The sequence below is a fragment of the Cyprinodon tularosa genome, unplaced genomic scaffold (genome assembly GCF_016077235.1).
Source record: "Cyprinodon tularosa strain WSP-4 unplaced genomic scaffold, ASM1607723v1 ctg185, whole genome shotgun sequence".
In the NCBI taxonomy this organism is placed as follows: Eukaryota; Metazoa; Chordata; class Actinopteri; order Cyprinodontiformes; family Cyprinodontidae; genus Cyprinodon; species Cyprinodon tularosa.
In genome coordinates, this window is record NW_024038643.1 from 975761 (window position 1) to 989247 (window position 13487).

Sequence of the window (13487 nt, forward strand, 5' to 3'; positions counted from 1 at the left end):
TTTGTTAATCTTTGTGACTGTAATATAAAAAAGGAAAAGGGCCTAACATCCCTGAAGAAACATTTGAGAGAGATTGCAGGAACTGAACTAGGAAGTGAGCAGAGGCGTAGCAAGAAAATTTCTATAAGGGTGGCCAGGCAATGAGCAATGTATACTGAGGGGTGGCAAAAGTGGATAGGCACCAGAATCTCAGGATCAATCTATACTGTTCCAACAGGAACAAGCACAACATCCATATTCCTATATAAAGACAAACTATTGTTTCCTACAGCCTACAATAGATTCTAACAAATAGATGCATATATTTAAACATCTTTCTAGATAAAATCTATATTGGATAAAATTCTTTGAGGTTTGGGTTCTGGAGCAAACATCTCTTCCATCGTCATTACTTACCTACTTTTATCAATATCATTCTACATTAAATTGATATTTACAAGTACTAATATCTACATAAATTGATAATTTAATAGCTTTTTATTAAAATTGATTTTCATAGTATCTATGATTTCACTGAAGACTCTTAGATGACTTCCAGAGACACATCAGTTTATCTTTACAGCATATAACACAAAATCTAGTTCTGAAACAGCATGAATTCTCTACTGATCATCTCTAATGTTGGTATATTGATGTGCATAATTAACCACAGTGTTTTTGTTGTCAAGTAGTTGTTAATATATATAAAATTAAAATGTTGTGAATATTTTACTTGAGAGAAAAAAATGCTAGGGGTGGCCAATGATTGGCTAAAGCCGGGCCTACACTGTACGATTTTCGGGGCGATTTTCCAGTCGTGCGAGAAACTTTCGATCGGGCCGACTTTCAGCCTGATTGTGCGCCGTGTGTCGAGAAGTGTACAGGGGTTTAGGAGGGGTGATCAGCCTCTCACAACCACCTCTCAATCAGGAATCGTGAGGGTGGGAGAAAATCAAACATGTTTGATCAATCAAACAAGGTCAAATCGTTCAATGTACATGCGCAAACAAGGATTCTTCTTTTTCTTCTTCCTCTCAGGAGTAAACACAGAAACATGGCGGGGGTGCAATGAGTGAAATGCACTTCTGTCTGTAAAATTGACAGACTTTAACATTCACGTTTCCTCAGCCATGCCTTTTTTCCAAAAACGTCGTCGAGCGGTTCACTATAGTTAGCTTTATATTCCTCTTCTACACATTTGGTTTCCGGATAGACGAGTCAGAGCAGCTCCATCTCTCTGAGGGAGCTGAGTCCGACGTAGTTTTTAGTCGTGCAGTGTTAGCAGGTAGATCGCATGAGAGCGTCGGGCCGACATAAACCGTGAGCTGTGAACTCACACTGTTTTCAACTAACACAGCAGGGTTTAGTCGAAAACAGTGTGAGCATTAGCTGCGTGCAACGACTGAAAAAATCGCAGTGTACGCCCGGCTTAAGGGTGGCCATGGCCACCCCTGGCCCCCCATCTAGCTCCGCCCCTGGAAGTGAGATCATTTGCAAACTAAGTCAAAGCATTTCACCAAGCAACTTGCTGACAGTGAGCAGCATAAAGGGATCCAGGCAAGTCTGAAAACACCTCAATTAACAGTCAAATATTCAATAAAATCCTGACTATTCTTTTTCTCCATTTTGTCATGTGAAAAACTTTAAGTAGTATGTATATTTGATATTGTTCCTGTTTTTCCCAACCTACAACCTGCAGGGCCTGTAAATCTGAGTCTCTGCAGAAAACCGACCAAGGAAACTGATCCTTTATTGCGTCTGACTTGAAACACAAAACCCGTTTCACCGGTTTGAGGAAATGGTGCGCTCCAATCCACACACACCCTCACACTCAGCCGCAGTCCACCTGGTTAGGTGACTGAGTGACGTCACGTCCAATAGGATAAAAGAATGAGGAAGAGTCAGTCTTTTGGGCTTGAGCAGTTATTATCGAAACGCAGACAGGGAAATAAACAAGCTCTATGAGGTTTTAGTCCGATTAAATAAGGCGGATTGAGTGTGAATTGTTGAGGAATTGAAGCTCCACTGAGTGATGGTAACCGGACGCATCGGAGACTGGTGCGCTCTCTTCGCGGAGCGGCACCAGTCCGGGATCAACTTTGCGCTGCTGATCATTTCCTACATCCTCTACCTCTTCATCGGTGCCGGGATCTTCTCCGTCATCGAGCTGCCCTACGAACACGAGCTTCGACAGGAGCTGAAAGAGGCAAGGCAGGACTTCCTGAGCAACAACACCTGCGTGTCCGACGCGCACCTGGAGGAACTGCTGGCTCGCGCGCTCCAGGCCAGTAACTATGGAGTGTCCGTCCTTGGTAATGCCACCAACCGGAACTGGGACTTTGTGTCCTCCTTGTTCTTCACCAGTACAGTGTTGACCACTACAGGTGAGACTGTTCACTTCTGAAGTTTTTCTTTTTGAAACCATAGTTATGCTGACCTACTAAAACATAATACAGGCCAGAGAAACCTCCGTCTCCCTGTCTCCTAACCTAAGCCAGGTAAAACATTCATGACAGATGATATGGTTCATGGATGGCTGAAGACAAGGAGTCAGTGGCGGTTCTAGACCAAATGTACCAGGGGGCCAGCATGGGGGCACAGAAAAGCAGGAGAAAAAAAAAAAAACAGGGCAAGGGATTCAAATACATAAAGAGTGCTGCATGAAGTGAAATTTCTATTCAATTAGGTTAAATTAAAATTCTATGTCTTATTAGGTCAATATACTTTCAGAATTTAGGAATTTTACATATTTTGACTTAAGTTAAAATAACCGTTTTGTGTAAAATCTAAATTAGAACTCAAGAAAATCATAAATTCAGCTAATTTCTAAAATTTGTTTAAAAAAAAAACATTTAGCAGATGAAAACTTGGATCCTGTCTCAATACCACTGAAGCTGTTGCTTTATTTTTTTTTAAATAATTAAAACAGAATTTGTAAAGAAAAAAATGAAATAGATCCAAAGGACCTCTATCATTAACCATGTCTGTTCCAACGCATATCATCATTAGAATTTCTTTGAGTATTATGCTCTACAGGGGCACTGGCCCCCCTTGCCCCCTGTCTAGAACCGTTCATGCAAGGAGTTTAACCATGTCCTTGATGCATCTGTGTGAGGCTCTAATCTACCTGATTTCTTTGGGTATGAGGATCTTAAAACACTCTTAAATTGGCTTTACCTCTCAATAATCATATGGTTCCTTTTCTGTCTTTCTTTTTCATCTGCTCAATGCTATAAAAACCCAGCACACTTTTACAGTTTAGCCGATTCACATTTTACATTTTTCTATTCTTTCAAGTTTCTGGTTGGAAAATAGATTTGAATTTTCCAAATGATAAAACACTTGTAAATAATTAACATTTTTCCCAATTACCTTTTCCGACTTATCCTCCTTGTGATGGTAATCATGGAAAAGTCATAACTATAGAAATTACCAGCATTAAATGCAAGAAATTGATCGTATAGACGTTTCACCATTTTGCATTCAACAATTGAAATAAATTCAATTTGTGAGTTTAGAGATGTACTCTACCTGAAAATAAACCTACAAGACTTGAACTAACTTGGTTGAAAGTGTAACATATTTTAAGATCCGTTTCCTGTTTAACCCTCAATGCAGTCAGAAATATGATCCGGTTTTATCCGTTAGCAGAGAGCAGACCTACTTTCCTTTGAGTACACTGCAAAAACGATCCAGAGATAAGTAAATATTTCTTAAATTAAGTGTATTCACCCTTAATTTGAGTAGGTAAATAACATGATTTGCCAATGGAATTATATTTTTACTCTTAAAATAAGATAATTAGATAATATAAACTTGAAATAAGACAAAGTTGTCATTTTCTTATTTTAAATTCAATAGAAAATGCACTTATTTTTAGGGAAAATTACTTATTTAGATTTAATTTTTTTGCAGTGTAGGAACACAATCCTCATGTGTTCAACTTAATGGGTTTTCTATTGTTGCTATTGTACAACAACACACTGCATTTGTTTGAGCGGGGAGGATGCTGGGCGAGTCTGTGAAAGCAGAGCTGAGATAAGTTTAGGATTTTCCTGTTCATCGAGGTTCCAGTCTTTAGCTTTGAGCATGATCTTTAAAAGCTGCATACTGATGGAGAGAATGATTTGTGACGTGGTACAAGGAGTCCTACTAGCAGGAATGTGAATAAACCCTTAGAGGTGCTGAAGGTTTTTAAAATGACAATCTATAGAACATCATTTTAAAAGACATGTTACAGTAACTGTAACATGTCTTTTAAACCACGTTTTGCTCTCATAGAATCTCTGATGCAGGGATTTGATGTCTTCTTTCTGTCTTTTGGTTTCTATCAAACTTTTTGGCTTTTACCTTACTTCTCTGAATATAAACAATCACAAGTTTAGCAAGACTTAATAGCTACTGTACTATCAGGAATCTAAAGAAATGTTTATACATAACCTTGTCGTCAACCTCATGGTGCCTCAAGTAGAAAAGTTACAGTGGGATGATATCTCATTCAAAAGATATGGTAGGACAGCGTAGTAGATGGAGGAGACTAATTGGGACTTTGTCTGCAGTGAAGTTGACTCTTCTGATGTCGGATATGGTGAACCAAAAAGGGAAGCTCTTGTTGAACAGATCTATCTTTAAATGATTCGTTATCTATCATTCACCACGAAAGGATGAACAAGACTGGTGTTGCTGGGTGCTTTAGGAGCGTATGGTGATATAGTGTTTTCTAGGTTCATAGGGTTAGGATAAAGGATGGGTAATTGTTAGTTTTGAAGTTTGCAGTTCAAGGAAAACCTTTGTGAGTTCCTGACACAACCTCTGATATCAATAAATGAGGAAAGGGGTACCCAGTTGCATTGTCGTCTGCTCCACAGGGGGCTTCACAAACCGTTCATTTTTGATGAGTTGGGATTGAGACTGCCTTGGCCAAGGTGTGCTGGAGGATCCTTGGAAAAATGGGCGAAATATTAAGAAAAAATTATTTTTCCATATCATGACATATATCTCTTTAACATTATTATCTAATTTAAATGATGTATCCAATGAAGGTTAAAAACTGGGGGGATTTAAAACTGAACTTTGAGGGTAACTTTATCAGAAAAGACTATACTACCTTGACTGACAGTGTACTGAAATTCCTTTTCACTTTTGCAATAACAAACCAGTGTGAGACTGACTTTTTCCCTTTAAAAATACTCAAAAAAGGTAGTGACACAAATGAAGACCAGCCCTCCGAGTACACACACTTTCAGGGGTCTGAATTTCTTTGTTCTTATCATAACCGTTAGTTTAATCATTTGTTATTCAGTGGGAATATAGCACAGTGTTAAAGAAAACAGTTAATATTTTTATGATAGTTCAACAGGCATAAAATTAATAAAAACATTTAGAATTTTTTTTTCGCCATATTTTGTTGCCTTGTCTGTTAGTCTGCGAAGAGGGTGCCCCCAGCATAATGTCAATGCCATGAACCCCTGATCTAGAAGAGCAAATATATTTAGTAATAGACCTGCAAAGTGAAAAGTTAATGAGTTATGTTGTAAATATTAACCTATTTTTTTTATTTGTGCAGTATAGTTTGGAAAGAGTTCTCAGCTATATCAGATCATTAACATTTATTGTCACATGAAGCCTGAGTTTACCTCCTACTAATATATCTGGCAGCTTCAAAATGAAACAGTTAAATATGTATAATATATATTATACATCATCGTATTTTGTCATTTCAATAATCTGCTCACATTGTCACATTCACCCTTTGCTAAACAGCCTTAAAAAAGAATGTTAGCTTTTATGTCATAGAGAGGCAAAAGTCTAATTTTTATCTTCCTCAAAAGAAAAGATTATGCTCTTTGCACACGCTGACTAATGTAAATACTGTCCTGTCATTTTTATGTGCAACATGGTGGATTTATTGCATGTATAGACTCTAGTTATGAATAGGAATAATTTTTAACAGGGACACTACAAAACATTTATAAAGATGTGACTTAAAATACTAATTTAACATTAATGTTGCCAAGCTTCTACTCAAGTATTAAAACTAAAAAAAATCTAGTTTAAACATTTTGAAGAACTAAGAACATCCTTTTTCTTCTATACTGTATTGTTTGTGTAAACCATCTACTGCAATTATATGCTATTGTGGATGACACCATTTTCTCTACTTTCAGGTTATGGTCACACTGTTCCTCTGTCAGATGAAGGGAAGGCATTCTGTATCTTCTACTCCATCGTTGGCATCCCTGTTACACTCTTCTTCCTGTCCACCATAGTGGAGAGACTCATGGACCTGCTTTCGCGACGCCCAGTCTCTTATTTTCACCGGCTGTGGGCAATGTCAAGATCGCAGCTAGCCTTGATCCACGCCGCTTCTCTCAGCATCATCATCGCTCTGTTCTTCCTCTTTATTCCTGCCTGGATTTTTCTCAGCCTTGAAAAAGACTGGAACTTTCTGGAGTCTCTTTATTTTTGCTTCATCTCTCTCACAACAATAGGCCTTGGGGATTATGTCCCAGGGGAAACTCATAGTAAGGAGGACAATCCCCACCCACAGCTGTACAGGCTGGCCATTACAGGTGAGATAACGTTCAACACCCTAACATGATAAAAAAAAAAAAACTATCTAAACTAGCGGTTCAAATTTTTGAAAATGTCTTGCCGAGAAGAATGCTCCCATCGCCTGCATAGAAAGGTAAAACTTAAATTCTGAACTACTTTTAATTGATTTAAATAATACTTTTATCAAGATTAGCTGATTTTATTTATGCTTTCGGTTGTTAATACTAATACTGTAAAACACTGATATTCAGCACAACAGAAGGGGTTTGAATGTTGTTTCTGAATAAAACTACCTTTAAAGAGACATTATGTAAGTTTTAATTAAAAACAATCTTTAAAATAGCCTTTTTATTCTAACTTGCATGACTAAAACATAGTTTGAAGAGCCAACTGACACCTCAGTAATTCAGCACAGATGCATCTTTAAGCCTGTAGCCTATTTTCCTAAATTGACTAGGGTCAGAAGTTTGTGCGCTAGTTGGTGGATGTGACGTCAAGCTCGTCCATTTTGAATGGATCTGACCTTGCCAACAATCAATGTGTTAGATTCAAAGTAGCTTTTGTTGGTGCGATTGGCATCCAGCTGAACTTAGACCCCGATGGTTAGTCTACGAAAGGTGAAAAAGTTTTTAAAAAAACAACCTTGTCAAGTACGAGCATGCGTTACTAGAACGAGCTGAGGAGTGCTGCAGTTCTGTGTTTTGGCCACAGATGGCAGTATCATTCTGTAAGGCCTCTTTAACGGCTTTTTTTTCAACAAAAAATATGTACTGTAGAAGAGATAGCATAAAGAAAATGCAGAAAATATTTAATCCATAAAAGATGGTATTTTTATACCGCCTCTGAGTGGAAATGTTAGTGGGAAAACAACAACCTCAAAAAACTGGTTTGGGGCCAGCATTTCAACCTCCTTTTTGCTGGTGGTTCTGCTTCCTTTCTCCTGTAAATATCTACTGTATGCACTGGAGCAGTTCCCAGCAAGGATTTCATGACCATCATCTATAGTCATGAAATCTAGATCATAACCAAAAGAATGAGACAGCTTTCTCCAAATTGTGGCTGGGAACTCCTTAGAGGTAGGGTGAGGAACTTGGCCATCAGGGAGAGGCAACCTCATTCACATCTAGAGAAGTAAGCTAAGGTTGCTCAGGTACCTTTTTCAGATGCCCTCTGGATGCCTCCCTAAGAAAGTGTCCAGGCAAAATTCACAGAGAGGAGGCCAAGGGGACAACCCAGGACACACGGGAGGCACTATGTCTCTTAGCTGGCTTTTTCCCAAAGTGTTTTTTTGGGAAACGGAAGTCTGGTAGTTTCCATTTACACTGCTGCCCCATGACCTGATGCCAGATAAGCAGAAGGGGACTAGTATTATTAAGATGAAATTAAATCACATATCTAAAATAGAATATAACGTTGGACTTTCTCATTTCCAGTACCTGGCTTACTGCATTTTTTGTATTTTATTTAATGTATGTTTTTGTTGTAGTTTAAATATATTTAAAAGAATAAAAACACAAAACTTGGCCCTAAAAGAATAAGCAGTTTCTCACAATTTCTGTTGTTTTCTTGCCTTGAAAACAAAGAAAGGATTGTCAGGCAATTTTTTTAGGAACTCAAAAGTAAGAGCTATTAGGTGACCTGCTAACCAGATCTGGTTTGTCTAGTCATGATGTTTTTAACTTTATCACACCCCATTGTATGTATCTGCTTGCTTTTTCAGTCTATTTGCTGCTGGGCCTGGTGTTCATCCTGGTGGTGTTGGAGACCTGTTACGAACTTCCTCAGCTCAAACTCCTCAGACGGAGATTTTACAAGGAAAATGTTCGAGAGCTAGACTCCGAAACCACCAACATTATCAGTCGCGATCAGCTGAGCGACCAGATAACCGAGTCTGCAGATCACACACACGATCAGCTGCCAGTCATCTCTTCTGTGTTAGAACAGGCCGATACGCTGCGCCAGAACGGCACGTCAACGCCTTACACCCCGGCTTCAGGAACTGCTGCTAATGGGAAGCTGAGATAACAGCTCCAAATATCAGGAAGTGGGTGTGGTGGAAGTTAATGAACCTGATTATGAACTGTATTTGCGCACAATAGAATCGTACTGGTGTTGCACCCTGCCAACACAAACACATATACGTGCTGCAAAGGCAGGAACTCTCGGTGACTTCCTAGAAGTTTTAGAATCCTCACAAAGTCATAAAGCTTCAGTTGCAAAGTTGCACAGCCAGTCTAGATGATTTTACATTCATGTCTAGGCCATAAAATATCTGAGATAGTATTTGCATTGGGAATGAGCCCTCTCAGAAGCAGCAAAGCCAAGACTCATATGAATCCATTACCATCAGATAACTCAATTCATGCATGTATTCCATAAAGAAGAGAAGATGAAATGTTGGCTCTGAATAAATACTTTCTTTCCTGGTTTCTTTTAGGGAAGGATTCACTTCTAATTCTTTAAACATAGCAAAATTAACACTGTGGTATACAAGTCATGCCACTAGAGGGAAGCACTTTCATGTTGTAGGAAGGAGTCATTAAAGTGAATTTAAAAATGAAGATATTTTCATAAAAGAAGTTCAACATGCTGCTCTGAACTGATCAAACAGATAAAAGGGGTTGTTTCTTTGTGGTTGGTGCCTGTTTTAATGCATATTTTGTAAAAGACCTGGTACACCCAGGTTTTCACACGATCATTTGTTGTTATTATTATTTTACTGCTGTAAGGATGTTTATATTAACAAGATACCTTTTAAATTGTTTTTATGAAATCCACTGTTTGTTCTGGGTTTAATATAAATGTTTAAACAAACCCATTGCATGAATTGTATTTTTATACAGTGCTTTGCAAAAGTATTAATACCCTTTTTACATTTTAAATAGTTTTGCAGTAACTCATTTTAAATGATTTTGATGGGATTTCAGTGATGGAATAACAAAGTAGTGCATACAAAAAGTTATGATACATGGTTTGAAAAATAATTTTTAAAATAAAGATCTAAACATTGTATTCATTTGTATAAAGCCCCTTAGTGTGACACGTGTTTTGCTGCAACAGTCTTTGGCTTCCAATATTTGGAGATATGTCTATACTGGCATTGTACCTCCAGAGATTTAATGTTTTTATTATTGTTTTTAAAACAGCTCGGGCTTAACCATGTTGCATGGAGAGTTTCAATTGCATTCGAACCCTCTATTCAAACTGTGTATACAGTATAATTTATGTTTTTCTCTACATAACAAATAGAAACCATTATCTTCCACATGGTAAGTCTCACTGGACCTGCAGTAACTCACAACGACTGAGCCCTCTTGCATCATGAGTATCATGTTTGTTTCTGAGGGATAGCATAGTGAAGACATGGTACAGGCACATACATTTTTAAAGATTACATGAGGCAGACAGGATGTCAAACATGGAAAGTGTAAAAAAAAATGGATCCATTATATTTCAGGGAGGTGGGGAAGGGGATGCTGCTGGGATGCATAAATGGATTCTACTGTACACACTTCCAGTATGGTTGGGCATGCAGTACATGTCATGATAGATAGATATATGCTCCCTTAATTTCTGGGAAAAAGGTTAGGATCTTTTTTTATTTATTTATGTTGAATTATATCCTTGCTGTTCTCTGAATTTATAACTTGGTTGCATGAATTGAGTAAAGTTTGTATTGGGGCTGTCCATTACTGGTATATTAAAATGTCATCTGCAAATAGACCTATGTGTTCCTGAAACATTGATCTTAATATTATTTCATTAAGTTCCTCCCATAGACTTATATACCGTACTAGTGCACTTTGAAATCTATCTATCTTTCACTGCAGGTCTAGAGAGCTGAACTTAACGAAATTTCTTTTTGTATACACTTGTGTGTACAAAATAAAATCTAAGTAAAATCTAAGTCTAGTGTCATATCGATACATACATTACACTGGTGCAGTAAGTTAGTCTGTGGAAGGAATTTAATTCATTCAGTGTACACTATCACAATATTTGTGTCAAAACTCAACAAGGTCGGCTATAATTTTTTGTTGTTTTTGTTGTTTTTATTCGAAGTATACTGCAGATCTTAGAGTTTGGTCAAGGATTGATATTGGTGTACATTTGTGGGCATTGGTTCTTTTCTTGGGAATTATTAAAAATATTCCTTCTTTTCAGAACAGGAAAGTGGCCTTCTTTGACAGTGCAGTTAAACAAAGCAGTTAAGGGAAGGTATTAAGCCCTGTTATAATAATTGTTTTGCTGGAAGGTGAACCTTCACTCTAGGCACAGGTTTTATGAGGCCTCTAACAGGTTTTCTTCCAGACTGCCTTGCATTTACCTAATCCATCTCCCCATTGAGTCCAACCATCCTCCTTGTTGCTGAAGAAACAGATTCCCTACAGCATTTTGTCTGTTAAGTGCAAACTTACATTAAACATCATACATAATTTGCCTAAACATTTCAATTTATGTTTTATCTTACCCAAGTAACCTTCTTCCATGTGTTTACATCCTCCATTGTTTGCCGCAAAAAACTAGAAAATATATGGGTTTATTACAATTTTTATCTGCCACCTTGAAAGGTTTCTCAAAACGTATTGTTTTATCTTGACATTGTTGTGTCAATAGTTTTTTTTAACATGTTGTAAATGCTTTGGTACATCAATTCTCAGCCGTTTTTCAAATCACCAATTACTTAGCTTATGTCAATCAAAATGTATCTACTGTGCTGTCTTTAGGTGTTTAGTTCATTGCATAGGTCTATACATGCTTAATAGTTTAAAAACGTTGTAGGAATATTCAGAATTATTCTAGATATTTCCATTAAATGTTTTTTTTTTTCCTAAATCTGTGCTGAACTGGTAAACTGAACATTCTAATTTCTGGAATTGTGCTGGTAAATGCAGCTGCATATTGAATAACTGTACTGGCTTGATTCTGATATTCTTTTTAAAGGTGTCAAGGTTGGTTGTGGTTTGGAGGACCCAAATGCATAGGCAGAGGTGAATACTTATAGTTTTAATGAAAATGGTTAACAAAGGCAGTCCAAAAATCCAACTAAAAATGTAACAGACCAGAACCATGGAGACTTCAAGGGAAAACACGTAGAAGGAACCAGGGAGAGACGAGGGGAGACGACTACAGCGAAGACAGGACCAGCAACAACAAGGAACCAACAAAGAGTGAGAGCAGAGGGAGAGCATAAATAGCTGACAGAGACAAAGGGAGGGCTAACGAGCTGACAAGGAGCAGGTGTGAGAGGAGACAACGAGGGAGCCAAGGGGAAAGGAACACACACACACACGAGGGCAACAGAGGACAACATGAGAACTAACAAATCTAGAAATTACAACAAGATAGGAATTAAACCAATAAAAACTAGAAAACAAGGAGCAAAGTAAAGCATAACATAACCAAAACCATGACAAAAGGATTTTTTTGGGGGGGATGTTTATTTTCTCTGGTGTTGGATGTTTTGTTGCTGAAGGAATTTCTGCTTTTCTTTTTATTCTGTGACATTTGCTATGATTCATAACAACATTTTGCTCTTTTTTCTACAGCCAGTTGAGTAATATCTAAAGCTAAAATAATATTTCATCTACTTTGGCAAGAATCAGATGAGTTGAAAGGAGGCACCAAGAATGCAAATAATGAGCAAGGACAAGAGAGACAGAGAGGAAATTTAAGACACCTCTTCAATCTATCATTATGGCCAATGTTAGATCTTCAGCAAACAAGTTAGATGAGCTAAAAGTTTTAGAAATAACTCAGCCAGAATACTGGGAATGCAGTAACATGTGGTTCATTGAAACAGTGACCCTTGAACCTTAATCTTACCCAGGCAAATGGATCCAGTGTTGTCGAAGTCTGATGAACTAGTCCGGTTGGAGGTCATGCACAGTAACACAGTCCACAGGGCAGAAAGGTTTCCAGAAGGACAATATGAGAGTGGAATCCAGGATCCAACAGAGAGAATCAGTATGAGGAGGCACACTAACCAAGCTGAGTTTTCCTGAGGGAAAGAAGCAGAAGGCAGATCCAAGGCTCAAGCTTGGGTCATACATGATAGAGAGAAAAATCCAAACAGAGGCAAACAAACTTGGTCCAGAGGAAGGGCAAGAAAAGACAATGGGAGTATCTGACATGGGGAAGGCAGGCAGGAGAAAACGGGAATGGAAAAGGTTGTGAGGAGGTGAAACTAGGAATGTTGGATGGTCTTCTTACGTGAATGGCTTTCATGAATCTGGCAGTTACCCACTACATATTTCTGGAGAGCCAGAAATATGTTGCGCTCCTCTCAGCAACTTCCAGTAATTGGAGTTGCCACAGGTGTAACTGCTCCAATGACCAAAGGAACTACAGCTGTCTTCACCTTCCATGCTCCATCTAATTCTTACATGGGCCCTTAGTATTTTTCCAGTTTGGAATGGCCACATCTTTAACTCGGCCATCCTTTGTTACTCATCAGTGATCACAATGTTGGGTTTTGTCTGTTGTATCTAGAATTCGCACAGTAGCTTACCTTAGCAATTCTCTACTACCTTGGGAGGCGACTCCCATTTTGACCTTCAGTTTGTATTTTTTGCACAGATGTTTCTTTATATTAAGTTAGCTGTTAGCTATTAAGTACCTGGCAGCCCATACCACTATGAAAAACATAAGAAAAAGTCAAATTATACAAAACAGAGAAAACAAAAATGCTGCCTTATTGCAATTATTGAACTAGTTCTATTGCAATGTATCAGAAACTAAAGAGGTTATAGGTTTATGGAAGACTTTAGATTGAAAAGTATCTTTCTTACTGTTTCCATTTAGGACATTTTAAAGTTTAGAAAGTGGGTGGTTAAAGTCTTAGTGATGTAGTAATAGTCTTATTGGAATTGTTAGGGTTTTTCAGGTTAAGTTCCAAGTTACAACCACTGAGACACAAGGAGACATTACACACACAACCTGATTATAGATTT

The 13487-nt window shown here is 37.9% G+C and overlaps 1 protein-coding gene across 1 annotated transcript; it reads left to right on the forward strand.

Annotated features, from left to right (window-relative positions):
* The first annotated feature begins 1839 nt into the window (after positions 1–1839).
* On the forward strand, positions 1840–10257 carry LOC119781887 (potassium channel subfamily K member 1-like). The gene is made up of 3 exons (XM_038282503.1): positions 1840–2363; positions 6147–6551; positions 8255–10257. The coding sequence occupies exons 1-3, from the start codon at positions 2012–2014 to the stop codon at positions 8557–8559; spliced, it is 1062 nt and encodes a 353-aa protein (XP_038138431.1). The 5' UTR covers positions 1840–2011; the 3' UTR covers positions 8560–10257.
* The last annotated feature ends 3230 nt before the right edge of the window (positions 10258–13487 follow it).